Source organism: Macaca fascicularis, chromosome 1 (genome assembly GCF_037993035.2).
Source record: "Macaca fascicularis isolate 582-1 chromosome 1, T2T-MFA8v1.1".
NCBI classification, from domain to species: domain Eukaryota; kingdom Metazoa; phylum Chordata; class Mammalia; order Primates; family Cercopithecidae; genus Macaca; species Macaca fascicularis.
In genome coordinates, this window is record NC_088375.1 from 209,332,576 (window position 1) to 209,352,487 (window position 19,912).

Genomic DNA, 19,912 nt, shown 5'->3' on the forward strand with positions numbered 1-19,912 from the left:
GCTCAGCATTTTTCCTTTTCCTCTTCTGCTTCCCTCCTTCTTTTACAGGTTTTTCTGGAAGTACACTCCCCACCCCACCAAAAAAAAAAAAAAAATCACTTCATGCCTGTCTCAGGTTCCGCTTCTAAGACAACTTCCAGATCTTTCTCAACAGAGAGCATCAGATTCTCAAAACAGTAAGTCCTACCACTTGTTCTATCACAAACTTATTTTGGGCAAGTCACTCAAGCCCTCGATAGGTAAGATAGTCCCTGAAAGCATTCCAGCCAAGTCCACCCCAGGAGGGAGCCGCCGCATGGAAGGACAGAGCTGAACATGCCACTCAAAGGAAAAGCACTTAGAACCACTCTAGTCAGTCTTCTCTGATTTTATTACAGGGCAGGTTGAGGACAGGGGAGGGAAGTGGCAGAGGAGTGACAGGAGGGCAGCCAGGGGCCCTCTCCTACCCTGAGCCTCAAGGCCTGGTGGGGGACAGGAACTACAGAGGCATCAGATGAGGCCTCAGAAAGCGCAGGCCACCAGCATTTTCCATGGGACCAGGCTGGCTCCATGCGGAACTGACTCTCCCAGAGCAGCGGGAGAAGGGTTCGCGTGGGCTCCCCTGCCCTCCCACCAGTCCCTGACAGGATAGGGGAGGCGCAGAGAACATCAGGTGCCCTCCCTCCCCTAAGGGGCATGGGGGATGGGGGCACTTCCTCTCAGGACACAGGGAGCCTGGCTGAGCTGGCTGGCTCATGCCTGGCCTGGAGGTCAGAGGGGAGTGAGACACTCTGGTTTAAAAGGCCTTCCTTTCCATTTTGGGGAAAACAGGCAGGGAGAGAGGCGATGGTGCTGTGCCAAAAAACACCCCCAAATCCAGACGCAGGCTTTGGAGCCACATGTGGGTTTGAATCTGAACTCTACCTGGCTGAGTGACCCTGGGCAAGTCACTTCACCTCCCTGAGACTCAAGTTTCATCAAGATGGGAACAATGAGCATCTGCCTCACAAGCTTGTCATGAGGATTAAGTGAGAAAGTGCATGTAATATTAGCAACGATTGGATAATACAAAATTAAGAACAAGGTTGGGCGTGTGGCTCACGCCTGTAATCCCAGCAATTTGGGAGGCTGAGGCGGGTGGATCACCTGAGTTCAGGAGTTCCAGACCAGCCTGACCAATATGGTGAAACCCCAGCTCTACTAAAAATACAAAAATTAGCCGGGTGTGGTGGCATGCACCTGTAATCCCAGCTACTAGGTAGGCTGAGGCAGAATTGCTTGAACCAGGGTTGGGGGGGGGGGGTTGCAGTGAGCCAAGATCACGCTGTAGCACTCCAGCCTGAGTGACAGAGCAAGACTGCATCTCAAAACAATACAAAACAAAACTCAGAACAAGACTGGCTGGGGAAGGCTCAGTGAACACGCCCAAGGCAAGCGGGGTAACTCGGCGAATAGAAGGCCCAGGAGTGGCTGCAGAGATGTCTGCCTTCCTTCCTCTGCTGCCAGGTTTAAGAGTGAGCCCCGGGTGGGGTGAGGGGGTGGGGAGAGAACTGGGGGCTGGGGAGGGGGCAGCCTGACTTCAAGGCCTTAATGAAAGAGTGTAGGTGCGCCTGTGGGCCTGCGTGGAGAGGATGGGACAGTGCTGGGGGGTGGTGGATCCTCTGAGGACTGTTTTTAAAAAGCTGAAGAGGAGAAGGAAGAGAGAACTATTTCTTCCCATAGGTGCAGCTGCAAAGACATCAAGCTGGACCCATCGAGGATTTCGGATTCAGCCATCATGGGGCTGCTGCTGGGGAAGCCACTGCCCCTCCTTTCTCCTCAGCACTGGGGTTATAAAAAAATACCTACAAACCATGAGAAAGTTTGTATAAAAACACTTTTCTGCACATATAAAAAGAAAGACTGGCCATGGTCAGTGGCTCAGGACGTGGACCAAAGTCCCAAGAGTGGCCAAGGGGAGTCCGTGGTGCCCCAGTGGTAGAAGAGCTAGCCTGGGGCACCCCTGGTTGCCGGACAGCGCCGGCTCTGGAGAAGGCTGTGGTCTTTGGCCGGGCTGTGCTTCTGTGGATGCGAGGTCTGAGGGGCAGGAGGGGCGGCAGAAGCGCTGGCTCCCGCAGTCCTGCGGAGACCCTGTGCTAAGGTAGGTGGTGGGAGTGCTTTGGCTCTAGGCCTCAGGAACCCCCTTAGTGCGCCCCATTGCTAAAGGCAGAAGCCCCTTCACAGTAAACTTCCCCAGACATCTGGTCAGTGGCGTGGTCAGGGAAGCCGCAGGGGGTCCAGTCTGATTTCCGCTTCAATGGAGGGTTCTGCCCAGAGGCTCCAGAAGACTGGCTCCTGCTGAGACCGACCCCAGCTGGGGACATCAGGCACAGGAGGGCAGCCCAGGGTGTGGCCAGGAACGAAGGCTCTAGATAAACAGGAGAGCCGCTTTGGAAGCCTGGCCCCTCCTGGCTGGGGCTTCTGGATGTTTCCTGTGGGAAGGGCTGAAAGCAAGGAGAGGGTGGTGGCCCTGTCTTCCTAGCCTGCTCCTCCTTCCATTCTTCACCCAACAAGGGCCTAGACTGTGCGGCTCACTGGAAGAGGTCCAGAGAGTTCACCCAGGCCCTGATCTGGGGGTGCCAAGCAGCTTTCCAGAGCCAAATGGGTAGGGAGAGCGGAGAGTGACAGTCAGAGCTAGAGGTTCCTCTGCCCAGCCAGCCCAGGCACCCCTTGTCTACCCGCCACCATGGAGCCAAGGCTGTGATGGCCACCCTCAGTGGAGCTTGTACCCCACAAGGCAGCCTAGGCGTGGGGTGGGAGTGGGCGGCATCTGCAGTCTGAAACAGGCTGAGGAACACTCTGGCTCTGGGGCGCGGGGGCCTGTGCATCAGATCCCGTCTGGCCCCGCAGGCACTCTAGGGCTGGAGGAGGGGCAGGCCACGCCGGAGTCCCTCCTTCAGGAACTGCATGTAGGTGGCCGTGGATGGGTCTTCAAAGGTGGATGAGAAGCTGAAGAGATGGCTCTCGACTTCCTCGGGCTTCATGGAGGTGATGTCCAAGAAGTAGTTGGCATTGATGTGGTGGACCTGGGAGAAGGGCTGGGTGAGGAGAGTGGGATGGAGGGGGCCCCCAGGCTCCCCGTGCCCTCTGCTCTGTGGGGAGAAGCAGGGACGCTATCAGGCCTTGACTGTCCTTGTCTGAAGTGATGGTGGGCAGGCAGTGCTGCTGTAAGCCCTCGCCAGCACCCGACACCACCTCATCACCCTGTGTCTGACGAGGGGCACCTCCCTGCCTTGCCTACCAGGTGAAAACCCAACACTTTCCAACATCACCTCTTCACTAGCCCTCTGCCTCCGCCCCCCGAATGACCTCTCTCCTCTGTTCCTGTGGCCCCGGACTCCATCCTGAACTCCGTGCTCACTTCTCTCACTGGGGCCTCACGCACCACGGGCCTCTCCTTTGGCTTCTCGCTCCAGACAGTGAGCTCTTTCAGCACAGGGCCATGTCTTTATCTTTGTGCCTGGCACAGAGTAGGTGCCCAGCAGATGAACAGACGAATGAATCAGCATTCAACCAACATTCATATGAGTGGGAGGCCTGGTTCTCCCAAGCAGTTCCCCGACACCATCTCATCACCCTGTGCCTGGAACAGCCGATGCCTTCTGCCTGGTGCCCCTTCCTTTGCACCGAGCCCTCACTGGACACCTCGCCCGTGCCAGCCCCTGCTCCTGACCTGCTCCCGTCCTAAGATCCTGAGGAAGCTGACCTCCTCCTATGGCCCTGGGTCCCACACTAACCATGCCTTGGGACTTAAAGGATAAGGGGTCGCTTTGATCAGAAGAGCTGGAGATCTGAGGCTCGAGGGCAGGCCTTGGTTCAAAGCCAGCTGCACTTAATTAACTGCAACATTTGTCCAGTCTCTGAAGTTTTCTAGGCCTCTTTCCTTGTTTATAAAATGGGCATTCATGATTATCCGTCTCCCAAAGCTGCTGTGAGGCCCCCGTGAGAAGACTTGCTGAGTGCTAAGGGCCCTTAGGGAGAGGTGGGGTCTTGAACCTTGGCTCAGGGCCCTCTCCTGGTCTTCTCTGTCACAAGGTCCGGCTACTCCCTCTCCTTCCATCCCAGGACTGGCTGCCATGGTCCAAGGCAAGCCTTCCCTTCCAGGCCGTGTTTCTAGCCAGGTGCTGACTCTGCCTCGGGACTATGCTCGCTGCTGTACAGCCCCCGATGACCAACACCTGCATCACGATTCCTGTTTCTACATGGGGACAACTGAGGCTTAGACTGGGTAAGAGACCAGCTTGAGGCTTTGCAGCCAGGAAGTGGCAGGGCCAGACCCGAAACCCGATGAAGCCTGCACACCCAGGCCCCCTGCTGGTTGCTCCCTGGGCCCCGTGGGGTCTGGGTGAGGGTGCCTACCACGGTGCCATTGGGCAGGCAGATCATCATCTCCACCGGGAAGCTGTACTTCTCCAGGTGCAGGCCAGCCAGCTTCTGATGGGACGGGTTCTCCTGGTTGTTCTGTGGGGACAGTTGCATACTCCTGATGCCGTGGCCCCCACCACTGTTCGGGAGGCTCCTGTTCCTGCCCACCTGCCGGCTCACCTGCAGCTCCTCCAGCTCCTTCACCAGGGACCAGGTGCTGATGAAGCTCTCGTTGAGCAGGGTGAGGATGGGCGAACTTTCCAGGACAGTCTCCCGGAGAGTCCGCCCTGAACCTGTGCAGGAAGAGGAAAAAGCTGGAAGACAGAAGTGTGAGGCACCCCCACATCTTGCTGGGGTGCAATTTTGCTTTGGGGAGACCTTACGGGCTGCAGAAGTCTCTGCACCCAGGTGAAATAACAGATTCAAAGAGCCTGAGGCAGAGTAGGTACTGAATAAATGGTAGTTGGAATTAACATCCATAATACACCCGCATCCTGGGCTGAGATTAGGGTTAGGGGTTCTACCTGGCCCCGGGGACTTGCAGACAGTGACAGCTTCTTAAATCCAGTGAACATTCTGTGTCCCAGGGCCTTTGCACAGGCTGTTCCTCTACCTGGAACACTCCATCTGGTCATGTGACAAACTCCTACTCATCCTTCATAGTCTCAGCGTAAATATCACTGTCTTCACAAAGCCTTCCTTGACCCCCCGTTATACACTCTGGTGCCACTCTGGACTGTCCCCTGTAGAACACTCACCGTGCTTGTACTGACTCATTTGGTGTCTGCCTTTGCACTGTGTCTCCCCCTTTGAGGGCAGGGACCCTTTCTGACTTCCTCACTGTGGGACGCCAGCACCCAGTCCACTGCTACACTGATGGCTGACAGGGTGAGGGCGGGGCACTGTTTCATTCATCTTTGTGCCCATCCAAAGAACTTTGCATCTAGGTCTCTGGTGAATTTTCTGAATAAATTAACGCAAGACCAGCCTCTGGCCTGATTTTCCCTCTTACATGTATATAAGTGTATATACACTTAGACTTCACAGTGTATGCAGCACTTTCACCCCCATGTCCACAGCTCTGAGAGGTAAGTGTATTATCCCTTCTTACTATTGAGAAAACTGAGGCTCGGGGAGGGGAAGACACTTGGTCAAGGTTACCGAGCTGACAATGGCTGAGTTTGAACCCAGCCTGCCAGGGCCCTTTCTTCAGCATCTGGTAGCTCCCACTGGGCTCAGCACAGAAACTCCCAGGCCCTCACCCCACGCCCCTACCCTGGGCAGTCCCCCACCCCACACCCCTACCCTGGGCAGTCCCCGGGGCCCTCATGACTCAACAGGAGAGTCCCATTGGTTTCAGAGTCTCCGGTACCCAACAAGGTGTAGACTTTCCCCCCTGCTCCCCTTAGATTCAGCCGGGCCCCTCACCTCAGCAGGACTGGTCGTCCAGGGCCCCCCACAGCAGGATCGAGTGCACCAGCTTGTTCTCAGCCTTGGCTCGGTCGAAGGCCTCAGTGAACGGCAAGTAGGAGACCTGGGGCCACGCCGAGACAGAGAGAAGCCATCATCAAAGCGGCCAGGGTCCCACTCGGGCTGTGAGTCTGTAGTGTGTGCAAGTATGTGTGTGTGTATATATGTGAGTTTGTGTGTAGGCATATCTGTGTGTGTACATGTTTGTGTATATGTACATTTGTATGTGTATGTATATGTTTGTGTATGTTTGTATATATGTGTGTGTATATATGTTAGTGTGTTTGTATGTGTGTGTGAAGGGGGTGCTGCTGAGCCAGGGGATGGATGTCTCCTCCAAGTTCTATTTATTATTATTATTTTCATTTATTTTTTCTTTGAGATGGAGTCTCACTCTGTTGCCCAGGCTGTAGTGCAGTGGTGCAATTATAGCTCATTGCAGCCTTGAACTCTTGGGCTCAAGCAGTCCTCCTGCCTCAGCCTCCCGAAAGGTTTAGTACTACAGGTGCGTGCTAACACCACCCCTAGGTAATTAAAAAAATTTTTTGTAGATATGGGGTCTCGCTATGTTGCCCAGACTGCTCTTGAACTCCTGGCCACAAGTGATTCTCCACCTCAGCCTCCCAAAGTTTTGGATTATAGGCATGAGCCATTGCACCTGGCCTCTTCCTCTAACTTCCAAATGGCAGCAGGGAAGCCCCACTGGCACACGCTGGGCACAACAGTGAGACAGCCTCAGTAGCAAGCCCTGAACACACACCAGCACCTGTGCCCAGCTGCTGCTCCACAGCTCCCAGCCTCTGCCCGTGCAGCCTGACCCTGGCCTTCACCCTGCCCAGCCTCACCTTCTTGAAGGGGTACATGGCCACCTCCAGGCGCCGGGCAGCCTCCTCCCAGCTCAGCTCCTGCTGCCACTTGATCTCCTCAAACACAAACTGCAGGGACTCCCCAGAGGGCAGGTGGCTGTCGATCACGCTGCCATCCTCATCCAGGATCACCGAGGGCACTGAAGGGCCCATGGCCTCCAGCTCCATCTGGGCCAGAGGTCAGTGGTGGGGGGAAGGCTCAGAGATGGGCAAGAATCCTCAGGGGCTCCCTGAGAGACCCTCCAAGATGCTCCACTCATTGCAGAGGAAGGGCGGGGCCCTGCAGCGAGCCCACCTGGATGGGAGCCTACTGTGCGCTCACCTGGGGTATGTAGCCGATGTCCACCTCCATGTTGCTGCTTTCACTGGCCCCATAAAGCCACTCCATGTCCACATTCAGAGACCTGGGGATGGCCAGGGCAGAGTGACACCATCATCAAAGGCCATTATCTGTGTCACACTTTATCTCACATAATACCTGCAACTGTCTCCATTTTCCAGATGAGGACACAGGCTTCTCAAGGTGAACACCTGCTCTCAGAGCCACTGGGATTCTGGCTGCAGAGTCCTGGCCCTCTCTCCACCAGGCTGCCCCTTCCTAAGGCACTGGAGCCACTTCACTGTCCGCCGGCCCTGCCCCTCACAATCCACAAAGGGCCTGCACAGCCATGGCCCGTGTATTCTCCAGGACCCTTCGAGGCAGAGAGATGGCCAGTGCCTCACGGTGGGTCACAGGGTGGGGCAGGAATGAAAGTGAGCACCGTGGTCCCTGCACAGGCCTCTGGTGGGCAGCAGGAAATCTGAGCCGAGCAGTGCAATCTGCAGGTCCGCCGCACGGGGGAGCCCCAGCACTGACAAACCACCACCTCCGCAGCAGGTGGTGCAGAGGGCAGAGCTAGGTACCCCCTGGGGGTCAGCAGTCCCTGATGCCTGGTCCTCAGACATGAGCCCAGGAGCAGCTGGTCCTGGAGCTGGTCACTGCCTCTCTCCTTCTGTCCCATACAGTCCAGGCCCCCTCCTCAATAACCCCGGGTTGGAGGCAGGTGTGCACAGCCCGAGGGCTGGTACTTTGACTGGGAAGCCCCTGCTCTGCCCACCCTGGGGAGGGAGGGAAGCCATCCCCACTCCTAGGGGCAATTTTCTCCTCCCATGTCATCCCAACCATCCTCTCACGCCTGCCCTGTGGGTGAAATAGGCCAGGAGTCAGTCTCCCATCTGGCAGATGAGGAAACAGGCTTACAGAGGGCCAGGGCCTTGCCCACAGCCACACGGCCAGTGGGTGCCACAGTTGAGACGTAACTGCAGACCTCCTGGCTCCCAGCCAGGCCTTATCCCTGTAGAGCGGTCACTCAGGCCCACTAGGTGGCCACTTGCTATCAGTTAGGAATCTGGACAGACTTGAAGCCAGGGCCTCCTGGGTCCTCTACTCTGCTGACAGGTGGCCAGCCCTGAGGAGGTGAGGCAGGCAGGTAGCTGGTGCAGCACTGTCCCGGAAGCCTCTCCGGGGCTCTGCAGCAGTGGAGGGCCTGCCCTCAGCTTTTGCATGTGCTGTTCCTCTGCCTAGCGAAACCCTCAGAGCCCCTTGCCTCTACTGAGATGACCCTCTTCTTCTGAGAAGCCTTCCTGGACCCCACAGCTGGGTCCCTGCCTAGCTGCTGGCCTTCCCCTTGGTGGCACGCACAGGCTGCGATTACAGCTCTGACTAGGGCCTGTCAGCAGTGTGAGGGCAGGGAGGCCCAGCTTCAGGAAGAGTCTATGGGCTGCTGCACTGGGTCCCAGGCACAGAGGTGGAGGGCCAGGCCACGGGGTGCCTGGGAAGAGCTGGTGGGTGATCAGCTCATCCTCTTGCCTGCCTCATGCCGCCGCCTCCACGCCAGCCCCACGAGATGGGCACTGGGGAGCAAAGGAAGGGGCAGAGGCAGAAGCGGCCCCTAGGCTCCTGGAGCTGGGGAGCAGGACAAGCTGTAGGAGGGAGCCAAGGCTGGGCCGAGGTCAAGCTCCCACCTGTGGTTGGGCACGAAGAGCCGGAAGTCGCGCACGTGGGTGGCGTCTTTGGAGAGGATGATGTGGCCGGTGAACTGACCCGGGGAGAACCAGAAGGGGAAGTCAGGTGGCTCGCTGAGCTGGAACTCGGCGTGGATCCTGTGTGAAGGGAATCTCCTGCACCAGAGCTGCCCACCTTCTCCCCAGGAGCCCGGGAAGCCTTGGCCAGACTCATCAGGGAGAGGAGGCTGAGTGTGTGGCTGGAGGTGGATGGGCCAGGGGGCAGCAGCGAGGCCCTCCAAATGCTGCTTGTCCTTCGAGGCCCAGGTCACATGTCCCTCCTCCAGAAGCCCTGCCTGGACCCCCTCCCTGAGCCCCCACAGCTTCTGGAGGGCATGTGTGACTGGATGTCCTTCCCACTTCTGTGTGGATGGCACAGCCATGGCTACTAGCCCCGTGCCAAGCAAGTTCCACAGCTTTTTCTTTCGGAACCCTTATATGCCCTACGAGGAAGTCATCAGCACCCCGATCCACAGGTGAGAACACTGAGGCTCAGGGAGCCAAAGCTGCTTCCCCGAGATGGCAGGGGGAGGAGAGACAGAGTTGGGGGGCTCAAGCCAGGCCCTCCCCTCTGGGCGCTAAACCGGCTGTGCCTCCCGGAAGCTCCAGGCTGGCCTGTGTGGCCCACTCACCGGAACATCACGGTGTAGTAGAAGTCACTGATGGCAGTCAGGCAGGCCACGGCCCCCTGAGGGGCAAAGCGGGTCTTCACAAAGGGCCGAGGGTGGAACATGCTCAGGAGCCGGTGGATGATGACCTGGGGGCGGTGGGAGGCATGTGTTGGCTTGCTGGGTCCCGCTGAGCCTGGATCCACTGGGGTGGGGGTCAGCCCAGACCCAAAGGCCCAGGGTCCCCATGGGGAGGAGGCAGGTCCAGAGGGAGGCAGGAGAGCAGGTGGGGCAGGCCTGGCACTGGGGTCCAGGCGCAAACAGAGGGGTGGCCACTCCTGGGCTGGGGCAGAGGGCCTCAGGTCGCACCCCGGCTGTCCTCACCTCCTTGCCCTTGGGCGGCGGCGGATAGAAGCGGTTGTTGGATAGGTAGCCAGTGAACACGCTCAGCTCACTGGGGATGATCCACCAGGGCTCGCCCAGCTCCTGGCCTGGCGGGGGAAGGAAGGGCTGGAAGTGGCGGGCGGAAAACACTGCACTTGGCGAGGCTGCGGCCGTCCAGTTTCGGAGGCCGGACAGGGCGAGGCGGGAAACCTGGGGCAGGGGAAAGCGAAGCTCCAGATATCTAAGAACCATGACTCCGGGGCCTCGTGTCCCACATGGGTGGAGGTCTCCCTCAAGCCCTGAGCCAGCCCACACCAAGGGAGCAGATGGATCCCAGGCAGTTTCCTGCCCCAGTGATGGCCACAAGCTTAGCAATATCCCACCAGAGAGAGGCTCCTCTCCCCGCTCCAGTGCCTCTGTAGCTCACCCAGGCGCAGCGCCCAGGCCAGAGCCGCTCGCTCAAAGGCAGGGTTGGAATGGGGGTGGTGGGGCTCCGTGCCTCACACCATCCCGCCTCCCTCCTATGCATAAGCCCATGGGCCAGCCTTGGGAGCCACCACCCTACCTGGCTTCCCCGGCCTTCCAGCAGCCCTGCTCTCCCTCCCCAGTCTCCGCTCCAAGTCTCCTCCCAGGGACTAATGTCCCACTGGCCAGCTCAGGATTTCGGTTTGGAGCTAAGTCCAATGAGGGTGGTGGCCAATCATGTTTGAGGTGAGATCTCTAGGGTCAAGAGCAGGATGAGACCACAGGGAGTGGGAAGGAAGGCCTCCCCCAGAAGGGCCCTGCCTTAAGTACAGACTGCCCCACCTTGGGCAAAAGGCCTTCCCTAAGCCCGAGTCCTCATCGGTGACCTGCCTCGCCTCTGACAAGCTGATGGCTTGAAGAGGACGCTCAGAGACCACAGAGCTGTCTACACATCAACCAGCATTTGAGGAACAGCAGGTTCCCTCTCCTGTCCCCACCTCCCTGGCAGCAGGAGCTCAGGCTTGGTGGGAGGTGGGAGGAAAGCAGTGCAGGGAGCTCCCGTGGAGAGAGATTGAACAGGCAGTTCTCAAGGCAGAGCTGGCTATGCGGGGCCAGGCCGAGCCCGCCCTGCTGGGTCCTGCTTGTAGGCTGGCCACCCCCTGCAGGGGACCTGCCAGAGATGGGTGCTGGGCTCGGTGGGGCTCTGCTCGGGGGCCAGGGCTGGGGGTGCTGTTCCTGCCTCACCCCAGTTCTTGCTGTCTGTGGGGACTCATCTGCTCAGGTCAGCCCATCACTGCCAAACCCGTAGAGATGGGTTCCCCACCTCCTTCTGTGGAAGGTCAAGCCGTTTCGACCACTTCCTGGACTCCTGCCTATCTGCTGCACTCTCTCTCCTTGGCTGAGAAGAACACGTTTATTCATTTGTTCATTCCACAAAATGTTTTCTGCACCTAATGTATAGGAAGTTTCTCTCGGAGTACACCGTGCAGCCTGTCTTCTTGGAACTTATAGTGGGAGATGGCAAGTAAACAGGAACCAAAATGGGCAGTGCCCTTCCCTGTGAGCTCCTCCTTGGAATTCCCGTCCCTGCCTGAACCTCCAGCGATGAGGTTAAGAAAGCGGCTCCCAGCAGGGCGCGGTGGCTCACGCCTATAATCCCAGCACTTTGGGAGGCCGAGGTGGGAGGATCAATCAGGAGATCGAGACCATCCTGGACAACATGGTGAAATCCCGTCTCTACTAAAAATACAAAGAAATTAGCCAGGCGTGGTGGCGGACACCTGTAGTCCCAGCTACTTGGGAGGCTGAGGCAGAATTGCTTGAACCCGGGAGGTGGAGCTTGCAGTAAGCTGAGATCGTGCCACTGCACTCTAGCCTGGGCGACAGAGTGACACTCCATCTCCAAAAAAAAAAAGAAAGGAAGAAAGGGGCTCCCCAGCACTGCTTGCCTGGGCTGGGCCAGGTGGCAATTCCGCCACAGGCACCAGCCTCATGGTCATTCCCGAGTTTCTTTTGCCATGTGGCCGCCAGGCTCTAGAGTTGGGCACTGCCAAGGGGCTGCTGCTGGGCGGCGGACATCCAACATCCCCTGGGGAACTCAACTTCAACATGTGCAGACTGACCTCATTCTCTGCCCCCTTCTCCCTCCCCCGCTACAGTTCCCATCTGGGCGAGCAGCCCACCATGCCCCTGGTCACCGGCCAGAAGCTTGAGTCATCCAACTCCTGCCCACCCATTGTCCATGAGGAGCTGCTCCCTGCCCTTTCTTCCTTCCCCAGCATCCTCCAGGCTGCCCTTACTCTCCATCTCCTCTCCCTCGCCCGTCCAGAACTGGTCTTCTTGCCTCCATTTCTCCCCATTCTTCCCATGCCCCATCCCTGGCCTGGAAAGCCCAGGTCTCACGAGGAGGTTGTCTTATTTAAAATCTGCTTGGTGTTCAGCCGCCACAGAATGAAGGCCAAAGGCAGGCAACAAGGCCCTTAGTGGGGTCTGGCACCTTCTCTCCTGGCCACACTGACCAGGATGCCCCTGCGTGGGTCCTGCATTCCTCCTGGGCCCAGCCACACCAGCCGCCTGGCCTCGGTGACCAGCCTGGCACTCCTGCCTTCAGGACTCTGTTCGTACTGAAGGGGCGTTGGCTGAGATGAAAAGGCTGGGTCGGTGTGGGCTGGGCACAGAGAGGCAGTGTTCCTGGCACGGGGAACCACGTGTGAGAAGGCTCCTAGTTGGAAGAAAGCCTGGGGATTTAGAAGGAAGGAAGTCTGGTGTGGTTGGAACAGAGGAAGCCCACAGAGGGGAGGGGAGTGGGAGACAGTGCAAAAGGGCAGGCAGGGGCTGAGGCAGCTCCATCCTGCAATGCGCTCAGGACCCTGTCCAAAGGGCCTCGGGCTGGGGAGGGGCTGGCAAGGAGAACATCTATCCACCTCCTACCTCCACCTTCTCAGGTGCCCTCCCCACCCCATAGCCCTCTGCTGGGGACCAAACCTCAGGTCTAGATCATCAGAGTTCAACAGAGTACCTATCAGGAGGCAGGCATCAGGCTATACCCTAGGGGGAAGAGATGGATGTGCGGGAAGTAATCACCATAGTATGTGGGACAGCTGCACTAACAGGGTCTCTACTGCACTGCTGCTTCCTCTGAGACCCCCCACCTGCGCTCAGTCACCCTGCTGAGCCCTCCTCATCCTCTTCCTGCAGTCTACCAGATGTCACTTCCTCTAGGAAGTCACCCCAGATTCCCCCATCTGGGGTGAAGACTAATGCTTCTCTCTCCTGCTCCCCCAGCAGGCTATATGCCTGGACAGCAGGGACAACATCACAGCCACATGGACCTCCAGGGCCTGGCATGGGGCCTGGCTCCAGTGGGCACACAGAGGGCAGAGGAAAGAAAGATGAATGGAGCAGAAACTCATCCTCAGGAGACGGATGCACACAGATGATCCCACTGCCTGTGGTCCCCTACTCACCCCTAGGAAGCCATCTTTGCTTTTGGTCATGGTCTCCGGGAGCAGAGGCTGGAATCGGGCTTCTATAGTGAGTGTCTCCTCGCTAGGGTCAGGGGGCAACTCCTCCTCCTCGTAGCTGGCCGCAGGAGTTGACCCTATGAGACACAGATCATCGGAGGAGTACTGCCCTTACGCTGCAGAGCTCAATTCTCCCTGGTCATCCACACTAGCTGGTGATTAACTCAGCCAGGCACGGGGTGGGGGTAGCTGGGGTGTTAACAGTTAACAATCACCAGAGTAACGACCAGTGTATCACATTTTAGTTTCAGGATAGCCCAGGGAGGCAGATAATGACATTACCAACTCCATTTGACAAATAAGAAAGTGAAGGTTCAGAGAGGTAAAGTCACTTCCCCAGGTTACATAGCTAGATGGTGGAGGAATCGAGATTGAAACCCAGGCTTGTTTTACTTGAAACCCATGACCAACCATGACCCTTTTCTGGGTGTTCTGGGACTGAGAGGAACTCAGTCAAGGGAACCAGAGTAATGAATGAAGCAAGAAACAGAAACAGGCTCTTTGGTGTCATAGGGACAGCACTGGTTTGGGAGTGAGGAGACCCACTTTCCCCTACTGTTTTGGAAGGAAGGGGAACTGTCCCGGCTGCAGGAGGGGCTGGACTGGCAGTGGCTAGATTTTATTTCTTGGATCTTTTCCGGCTCAGAGATCTGGCAAGTCTGTAACCTTCCCAGTGTGGAAGGATTCATTTTGAAGGGCTAAGGGAGAAATGACGCCTATTTCAAAAGGGGTGAGTAATAGTCACCGGTAACAAAATGAAGCCGGTGGGGGTTGGGGGTGGGTCTTGTCCTGTCTGCCCTCTCAGGGCAGGGTAGTGGTACAGAGATGATGCCTGGCATTTGCTGACTGAATGGCTAGCAGGCTGAACGATGCATTAAAGCCGTTCTCAACCAGAAGTCCTCAAAATCACCCAGGATGCCTTTAAACTACAGATGCTCACAACCCACCTCAGACCTACTAAATCAGAATCTGCAGGGGTGGGAGTCTGGAAACTGCCCTTTTAACAAGCGCTCCCTGCTGCTCCTGATGCAAATCCCTATTCTGAAGCATCACTTATTTCTATATTTGTAAGTCAATGCAATAAAACTTTCCAAAACGCAATCTAGAAACCCAAGAAGAAAGGAGCAACAGGAATATGCAGGGTTATTAGTCGGCCTTGCTTATTCTTTTACTGATATCACAGATAAATATTAATAATAATGATTCCCAAGGCAGCTCATGCCTGTAATCCCAGCACTTTGGGAAGCCGAAGCTGGCGGATCACCTGAGGTTAGGAGTTCAAGACCAGTTCATGACCAACATGATGAAACCCCATCCCAGGCCGGGCGCAGTGGCTCACGCCTGTAATCCCAGCACTTTGGGTGGCTGAGGCGGGTGGATCACGAGGTCAGGAGATCAAGACCATCCTGGCTAACATGGTGAAACCCCGTCTCTACTAAAAATACAAAAAACTAGCCGGGCGTGGTGGCGGGTGCCTGTAGTCCCAGCTACTCGGAGGCTGAGGTGGCAGAATGGTGTGAACCCGGGAGGCGGAGCTTGCAGTGAGCCGAGATCGTGCCACTGCACTCCAGCCTGGGCGACACAGCGAGACTCCATCTCAAAAAAAAAAAAAAAAAAAGAAACCCCATCTCTACTAAAAATACCAAAATTAGCTGGGCATGGTGGTGCACACTGTCATCCCAGCTTACTCTGGGGGCTGAGACAGGAGAATCGCTTGAACCCAGGAGGCAGAGGTTGCAGTGAGAGTGAGCCGAGCACTCCAGCCTGGGAGACAGAATAAGACTCCGTCTCAGAAAAAAAACAAAAAACAAAAACAACACAATAATAATAATGATTCCCCCACCACCTAGCTGTATGATCTGGGGAAGGGACTTCACCTCTCTGAGCCTTTACTTTCTCATTTGTCAAATGGAGTTGGTAATAATGTTATTAATTATAATAATAATACTCAGCATTTTACAGCCCTTTGGCTTTTTAATGAAAACTTTTATTTCCTGACTTAAGAGTAACATTTGCCCATTATAGGCAATTTGTAAAAATTTTAAGGGATAAGGCAGAAAATTAAACACACTCATAACTCTACCAAATAGAACTAGTTGGCTCCATTTCCTGCTTGGATTTGATTTCCCCCCTTTGATTTCTCAAAACTTGGTCCGTTTTTGCATTCACAGCCTAGAGGTAATGGGGGGAATTCTTTCACCCTGCTGGAGAAAAAGATTTCTGTGCAAAAAATTAAAAGTGCGCCTCAAGCCCAGCAAGCTTTGCTAACATGTCATTATGAGAGAACTCTCACTCTGGCCACATAAAAGGACAAAGAGGTGGCTGTGCAAATGCTCAGAAGTGTATGCAAAATAAGAGGTACAGGCAAGGCCACAAGGAGACGACCTGCTTATCTGCCCATCTGCTTTCATGACAGAACTGCCTGCCACCGAGACATCGATACACATCCACTCCAGCTCATTCGCATTTTCCATCCAACCTTTCTCCTCTAGCAGCGATCACAGGTCACCGGGCCAGCACGGAGCCAACCTACCCAATACACCCCTGAAAAACAGCAGGCCCGTGACAGTGCTTTGGAGCTTATGCACCCGAAACAGCTAGCATGTCTCTTTTGCCTTTCCCATCGATGACTGATTTACACCAGGCAATCTGGGTAACAAGTAGGTGCCGAAGATCCTAAGTTCAAGAAATGTCACAAGAAGTTGGAAGAAAATGGACACAGAGGTTGAGGTGATGGTGGGGGCAGCGAGAAAAGCATTTTATAATTCATTAGAATGTTTCAGCCCCTCATCTTTTTTTTTTTTTTGAGACGTAGTCTCGCTCTGTCACCCAGGCTGGAGTGCAGTGGCGCGATCTTGGCTCACTGCAAGCTCCGCCTCCTGGGTTCATGCCATTCTCCTGCCTCAGCCTTCAGCCCCTCATCTTTAACCAAATAAATAAATAAATAATCACTGACTGCACTAGGCAAAAATGATAGCAAGAATGGAATAGGAGACCGGACACAGTGGCTCATGCCTATAATCCCAGCACTTTGGGAGGCTGAGACAGGCAGATCACTTGAGGTCAGGAGTTCGAGACTAGCCTGGCTAACATGGCAAAACCCCATCTCTACTGAAAATACAAAATTAGCCCGGTGTGGTGGTAGGCGCCTGTAATCCCAGCTCCTGGGGCGGCTGAGGCAGGAGAATTGCTTGAACCAGGGAGGCAGAGGTTGCAGTGAGCTGAGATCGCGCCACTGCACTCCAGCCTGGGAGACACAGCAAGACTCCAGCTCAACAACAACAACAAAAAGAATGGAATAGGAATCTGAAAACACCTAAGCAGAGTTTCAGATTTAGTAATAATAGTTACAGCTCCTGGCTGGGCGCGGTGGTTCACACCTGTAATTCCAGCACTTTAGGAGGCCAAGGTAGAAGGATCGTTTGAGCCCAGGAGTTTGAGACCAGCCTAGGCAACGTAGTGAGACTATATCTCTACAAAAATAGAAAAATCAGCTGAGCATGACAGCACATGCCTGTGTCCGTTACTCAGGAGACTGAGGCAGGAGGATCAACTGAGCCAGGGAAGTTGAGGCTGCACTGAGCCGTGATTGCACCACTGCACTCCAGTCTGGGTGATAGAACAAGACCCTGTCTTAAAAAAAAAAAAAAAAAAAGTTGTAGCTGTCGTCTATTGGAAATCTGCATATTCATCACTGTGCATTTCTTTTCTCTACTCCTGAAACCTGTGAGCTGGTACAGGACCCTGGAGCCAGATGGCCCCAGTTCTAGCCCTGGCTCCCCACCTTTCTAGCTTGGGAAACTGGGGAGCCTGCCTGTGTCTTAGTCTCTCAAACTATTAAACATGGGGATCATGACAGTGTCCATCTCCCAGGGCTACGGTGAGGTGTAAAGAGAGAACCCACATGAACCACTTAAATGCCTGGCACGGAGGAGGTGGCCAAGGAATGTTTTTTTTGTTTTTTTGGTTTTGCTTTGTTTGTTTTGAGACAGGGTCTCACTCTGTCACCCAAGCTGGAGTGTAGTGGTGTGATGTCAACTCACTGCAACCTCTGCCTCATGGCCTCAAGTGATCCTCCCACCTCAGCCTCCCAAGTAGCTGGGACTACAGGCATGCGCCACCACACCCGGCTAATTTCTGTATTTTTGTAGGGATGGGGTTTTGCCATGTTGGCCAGGCTGGTCTTGAACTCCTGGGCTCAAGCAATCCTTCTGTCTCCCAAAGTGTTGGGATTATAGGTGTAAGCCACCTCGCAGACCAAAGAATGTTAACTGGTATTATTGTTCACAAGTCTGAGAAAAACAGGCTCAGGGGTTGAGGGGCAGCTAGTCCAAGCCTCCACCTACAAAGTGTCAGAGCTGTGAGGAGTCCAGGGCCTCTGAGACCCCAGGGGCTTCCCTCCACTCCAGACAGCCCCTCCTGCTCAGTGAAGACACCGTGGCCAAGGCGCCCTCCTCCCCAGCCGCCAGCCTCTCCTGGTACCTGTTAGCTTCTCAGCAATGGGTTTGAACTCCTCAGGGCTGATGTACATATCCCCGTCAGTGTCCAAGGAGGAAAAGAGAAAAAGGCCATCTGTCCCCAGGGTCTTCAGCGCTGATTCCTGCTTGGGAGGAGAGACTGGGTTGGGCACCAGTTGGTGGCCTCGTCTCCTGGTCCCCAACAAGCAGTTGCTTCCGGATGGTGGGAGCCCCTCCTCCCACCATCTTCCTGAGTCCTCCCAGGGCCTCCCGGTCCATCTGTGCAAATGTCGCCTCTGAACTGCCCCCAGAGCCTCCAGTCCCTCCTGGTCCCTGCTTATCCACTGTTTGGTCCGACTGCCCCTCCCAATTTGTCCCCAGCCCGCCTTAGGCCTGGTCCTGGCTGCTTGGCCCTGTTCCTCCTGCACCTTCTGTCCTCTCCTGTGTCCCCTCCTCACTGTCCCAGGGCTCCCCAGTGCCCCTTGCAGACTCTGTGGGTCCCAGCTTCACTGTGTCCAGGTCACCCCTCTGGACAGACCCCTCCAGTCTGTCCCAGCTCTACAGTGATCTCCGTTCGCCTCCTCCCCATCAGTCCGGCCCCAGGCTCCCCCACCCGCCTCCCGTGTCCCCTCCTTCTCGTGCTCCCCCCATCCGGTCCCCCTCCGCCCCCCGCCTCCCCCGACTCGTCCCTGCCCATGTTCCCCCTGCTGCCGAGGCTCGGCCCTTCAGTCCCCGCTCCCGCGCCCCCGCCCCGGCCTGCTCGGGCCCGGACCTGCCGCGCGGCCGCCTGGGCCTCGGCGTGGCGGGCGCAGACTCGGACGGCGGCGGCGGCGGCGGCGGCCAGCAGGGCTCCGAGCAGCGCCAGGGAGCGGGCGCGGCGGCGCGGTGGCGCGGGAGGCTGCGCGGCGGGGCCGGGGCTCGGCGACCCGGGTTGGCCCGGCCGGGCCCGGCCCATGGCTGCGGCTGGCGGCAGCTGCGGGCGGCCCCCGACGCGAAGGAGCGGGGCGGGGCCGGGGGCGGGGCGGCCGGGGCGGGGCGGGGCGGTGGCAGGGACCGTGCGGGGGTCGCTGGGTCCCGGCTTCGCGGCACGGTCCGCACCCAGGGCGGGGTTGGCTACACCGGAGCGCCCAGAGGGGCTGAGCGCGTCTATGCGGTAGGGTCTGTAGTCGCGACCACCCCAGCCTCCCCAGGCCGCTTCCTGCCTCTCCGCGCCCCTTCCTATGCTTCCGTTCCCAAAGCTAAGCCAGGCCTCTGCGGCCCACTTGCCTGGCCCAACCCGGAGAGCGATTGCAGGCAGGGGACTGGGACAAAGAAGGGACTGGGGCCAGAGGCTGGGGAGAAGTCACACACCCTGTGCTCTCCTGGAGAAGGGGCGTCGAGGGCCACTGAGGCCTCGTGTCCACCTCTGCTGGCAGCCGTGTACGAGGCCAGAGACTGCTGAGGGGCATCCGTCCATCCTTACCTACAAGTTTTCTAAAAGTTCCTCTGTCATCTACAGCAAGACAAATTAAAAAGCAAGCCCAGCCCGTGTTCCCCTCATGTGCAGTTGGGGGGCCACCTCCGCAGATGCATGGGTTATGGGGATTGGCCTTGTTCCAGGCATAGCAGGTGCTGCTCTGAACTTGCACTTCTCTGGGCCCAAATTTCCTCATCTCCAGCAAGGAGGTAAAAGAGCTCCCCGACCCCCACCCTCCGAGCTCTGGCCTGGTGAGGGGAAGGCGAGGCTGTAGCCCCTCAGCAGCTGGAGCTACCAGAGGCCCTGGCTTTTCTGGAGAACAGCACGTGGCATGCTTGGAGGAGAGCCTTGGAAATAGAGGTGGGTGGAGTTGAGGACATATTTTAATGCCTGTCAATCCCCAGGAGCCTTGGTTCCTTGGGGCTCTCTTCCATTCTTTCAAAGCCCCCAGTTGCCCCGGGTGGCTCTACCTGCATTTTCTCAGACAAGGGTGGCAGCTACAGAAGCCTCTAGGCAAGAACTCTAAGCCCAGAGGTGAGCAGTGCCTGCCCTTGCGGAGCCCCACCAGCCCTCCAGCGCAGGGGCACTTGTTAGGCCTGAGGGATCCAAAGGATGCTGAGCTCCGCCCATGTGCTGGACTTGGGGCGGGGTGATTTACACTCTCACTCTGTTCTCAAGCCACCTTGTGAGGCAGAGGCTGCTTGCCTGGTTTTCAAATGAAGAAGCCTGAGCTCTGGCACCCAGGTCTACCTGGGTC

General features: G+C 56.8%; 1 protein-coding gene across 5 annotated transcripts; it reads right to left on the reverse strand.

Moving 5' to 3' along the window:
* Nucleotides 1-351: 351 nt before the first annotated feature.
* On the reverse strand, nucleotides 352-18,687 carry SELENON (selenoprotein N). Of its 5 annotated transcripts, none has more exons than XM_045377627.3 (12): nucleotides 18,472-18,687; nucleotides 17,725-17,842; nucleotides 13,186-13,319; nucleotides 9,755-9,964; nucleotides 9,395-9,519; nucleotides 8,724-8,861; nucleotides 7,042-7,123; nucleotides 6,699-6,887; nucleotides 5,812-5,917; nucleotides 4,564-4,676; nucleotides 4,378-4,479; nucleotides 352-3,044 (listed from the first exon to the last, which is right to left on the reverse strand). In XM_045377627.3, the coding sequence occupies exons 1-12, from the start codon at nucleotides 18,652-18,654 to the stop codon at nucleotides 2,874-2,876; spliced, it is 1,671 nt and encodes a 556-aa protein (XP_045233562.1). In that variant the 5' UTR covers nucleotides 18,655-18,687; the 3' UTR covers nucleotides 352-2,873. The 5 variants fall into 5 exon arrangements, with proteins under 5 accessions (XP_045233562.1, XP_045233561.1, XP_045233560.1 ...); XM_045377626.3 differs by having other exon boundaries at nucleotides 352-3,056; XM_045377625.3 differs by having other exon boundaries at nucleotides 352-3,110.
* Nucleotides 18,688-19,912: the final 1,225 nt, after the last annotated feature.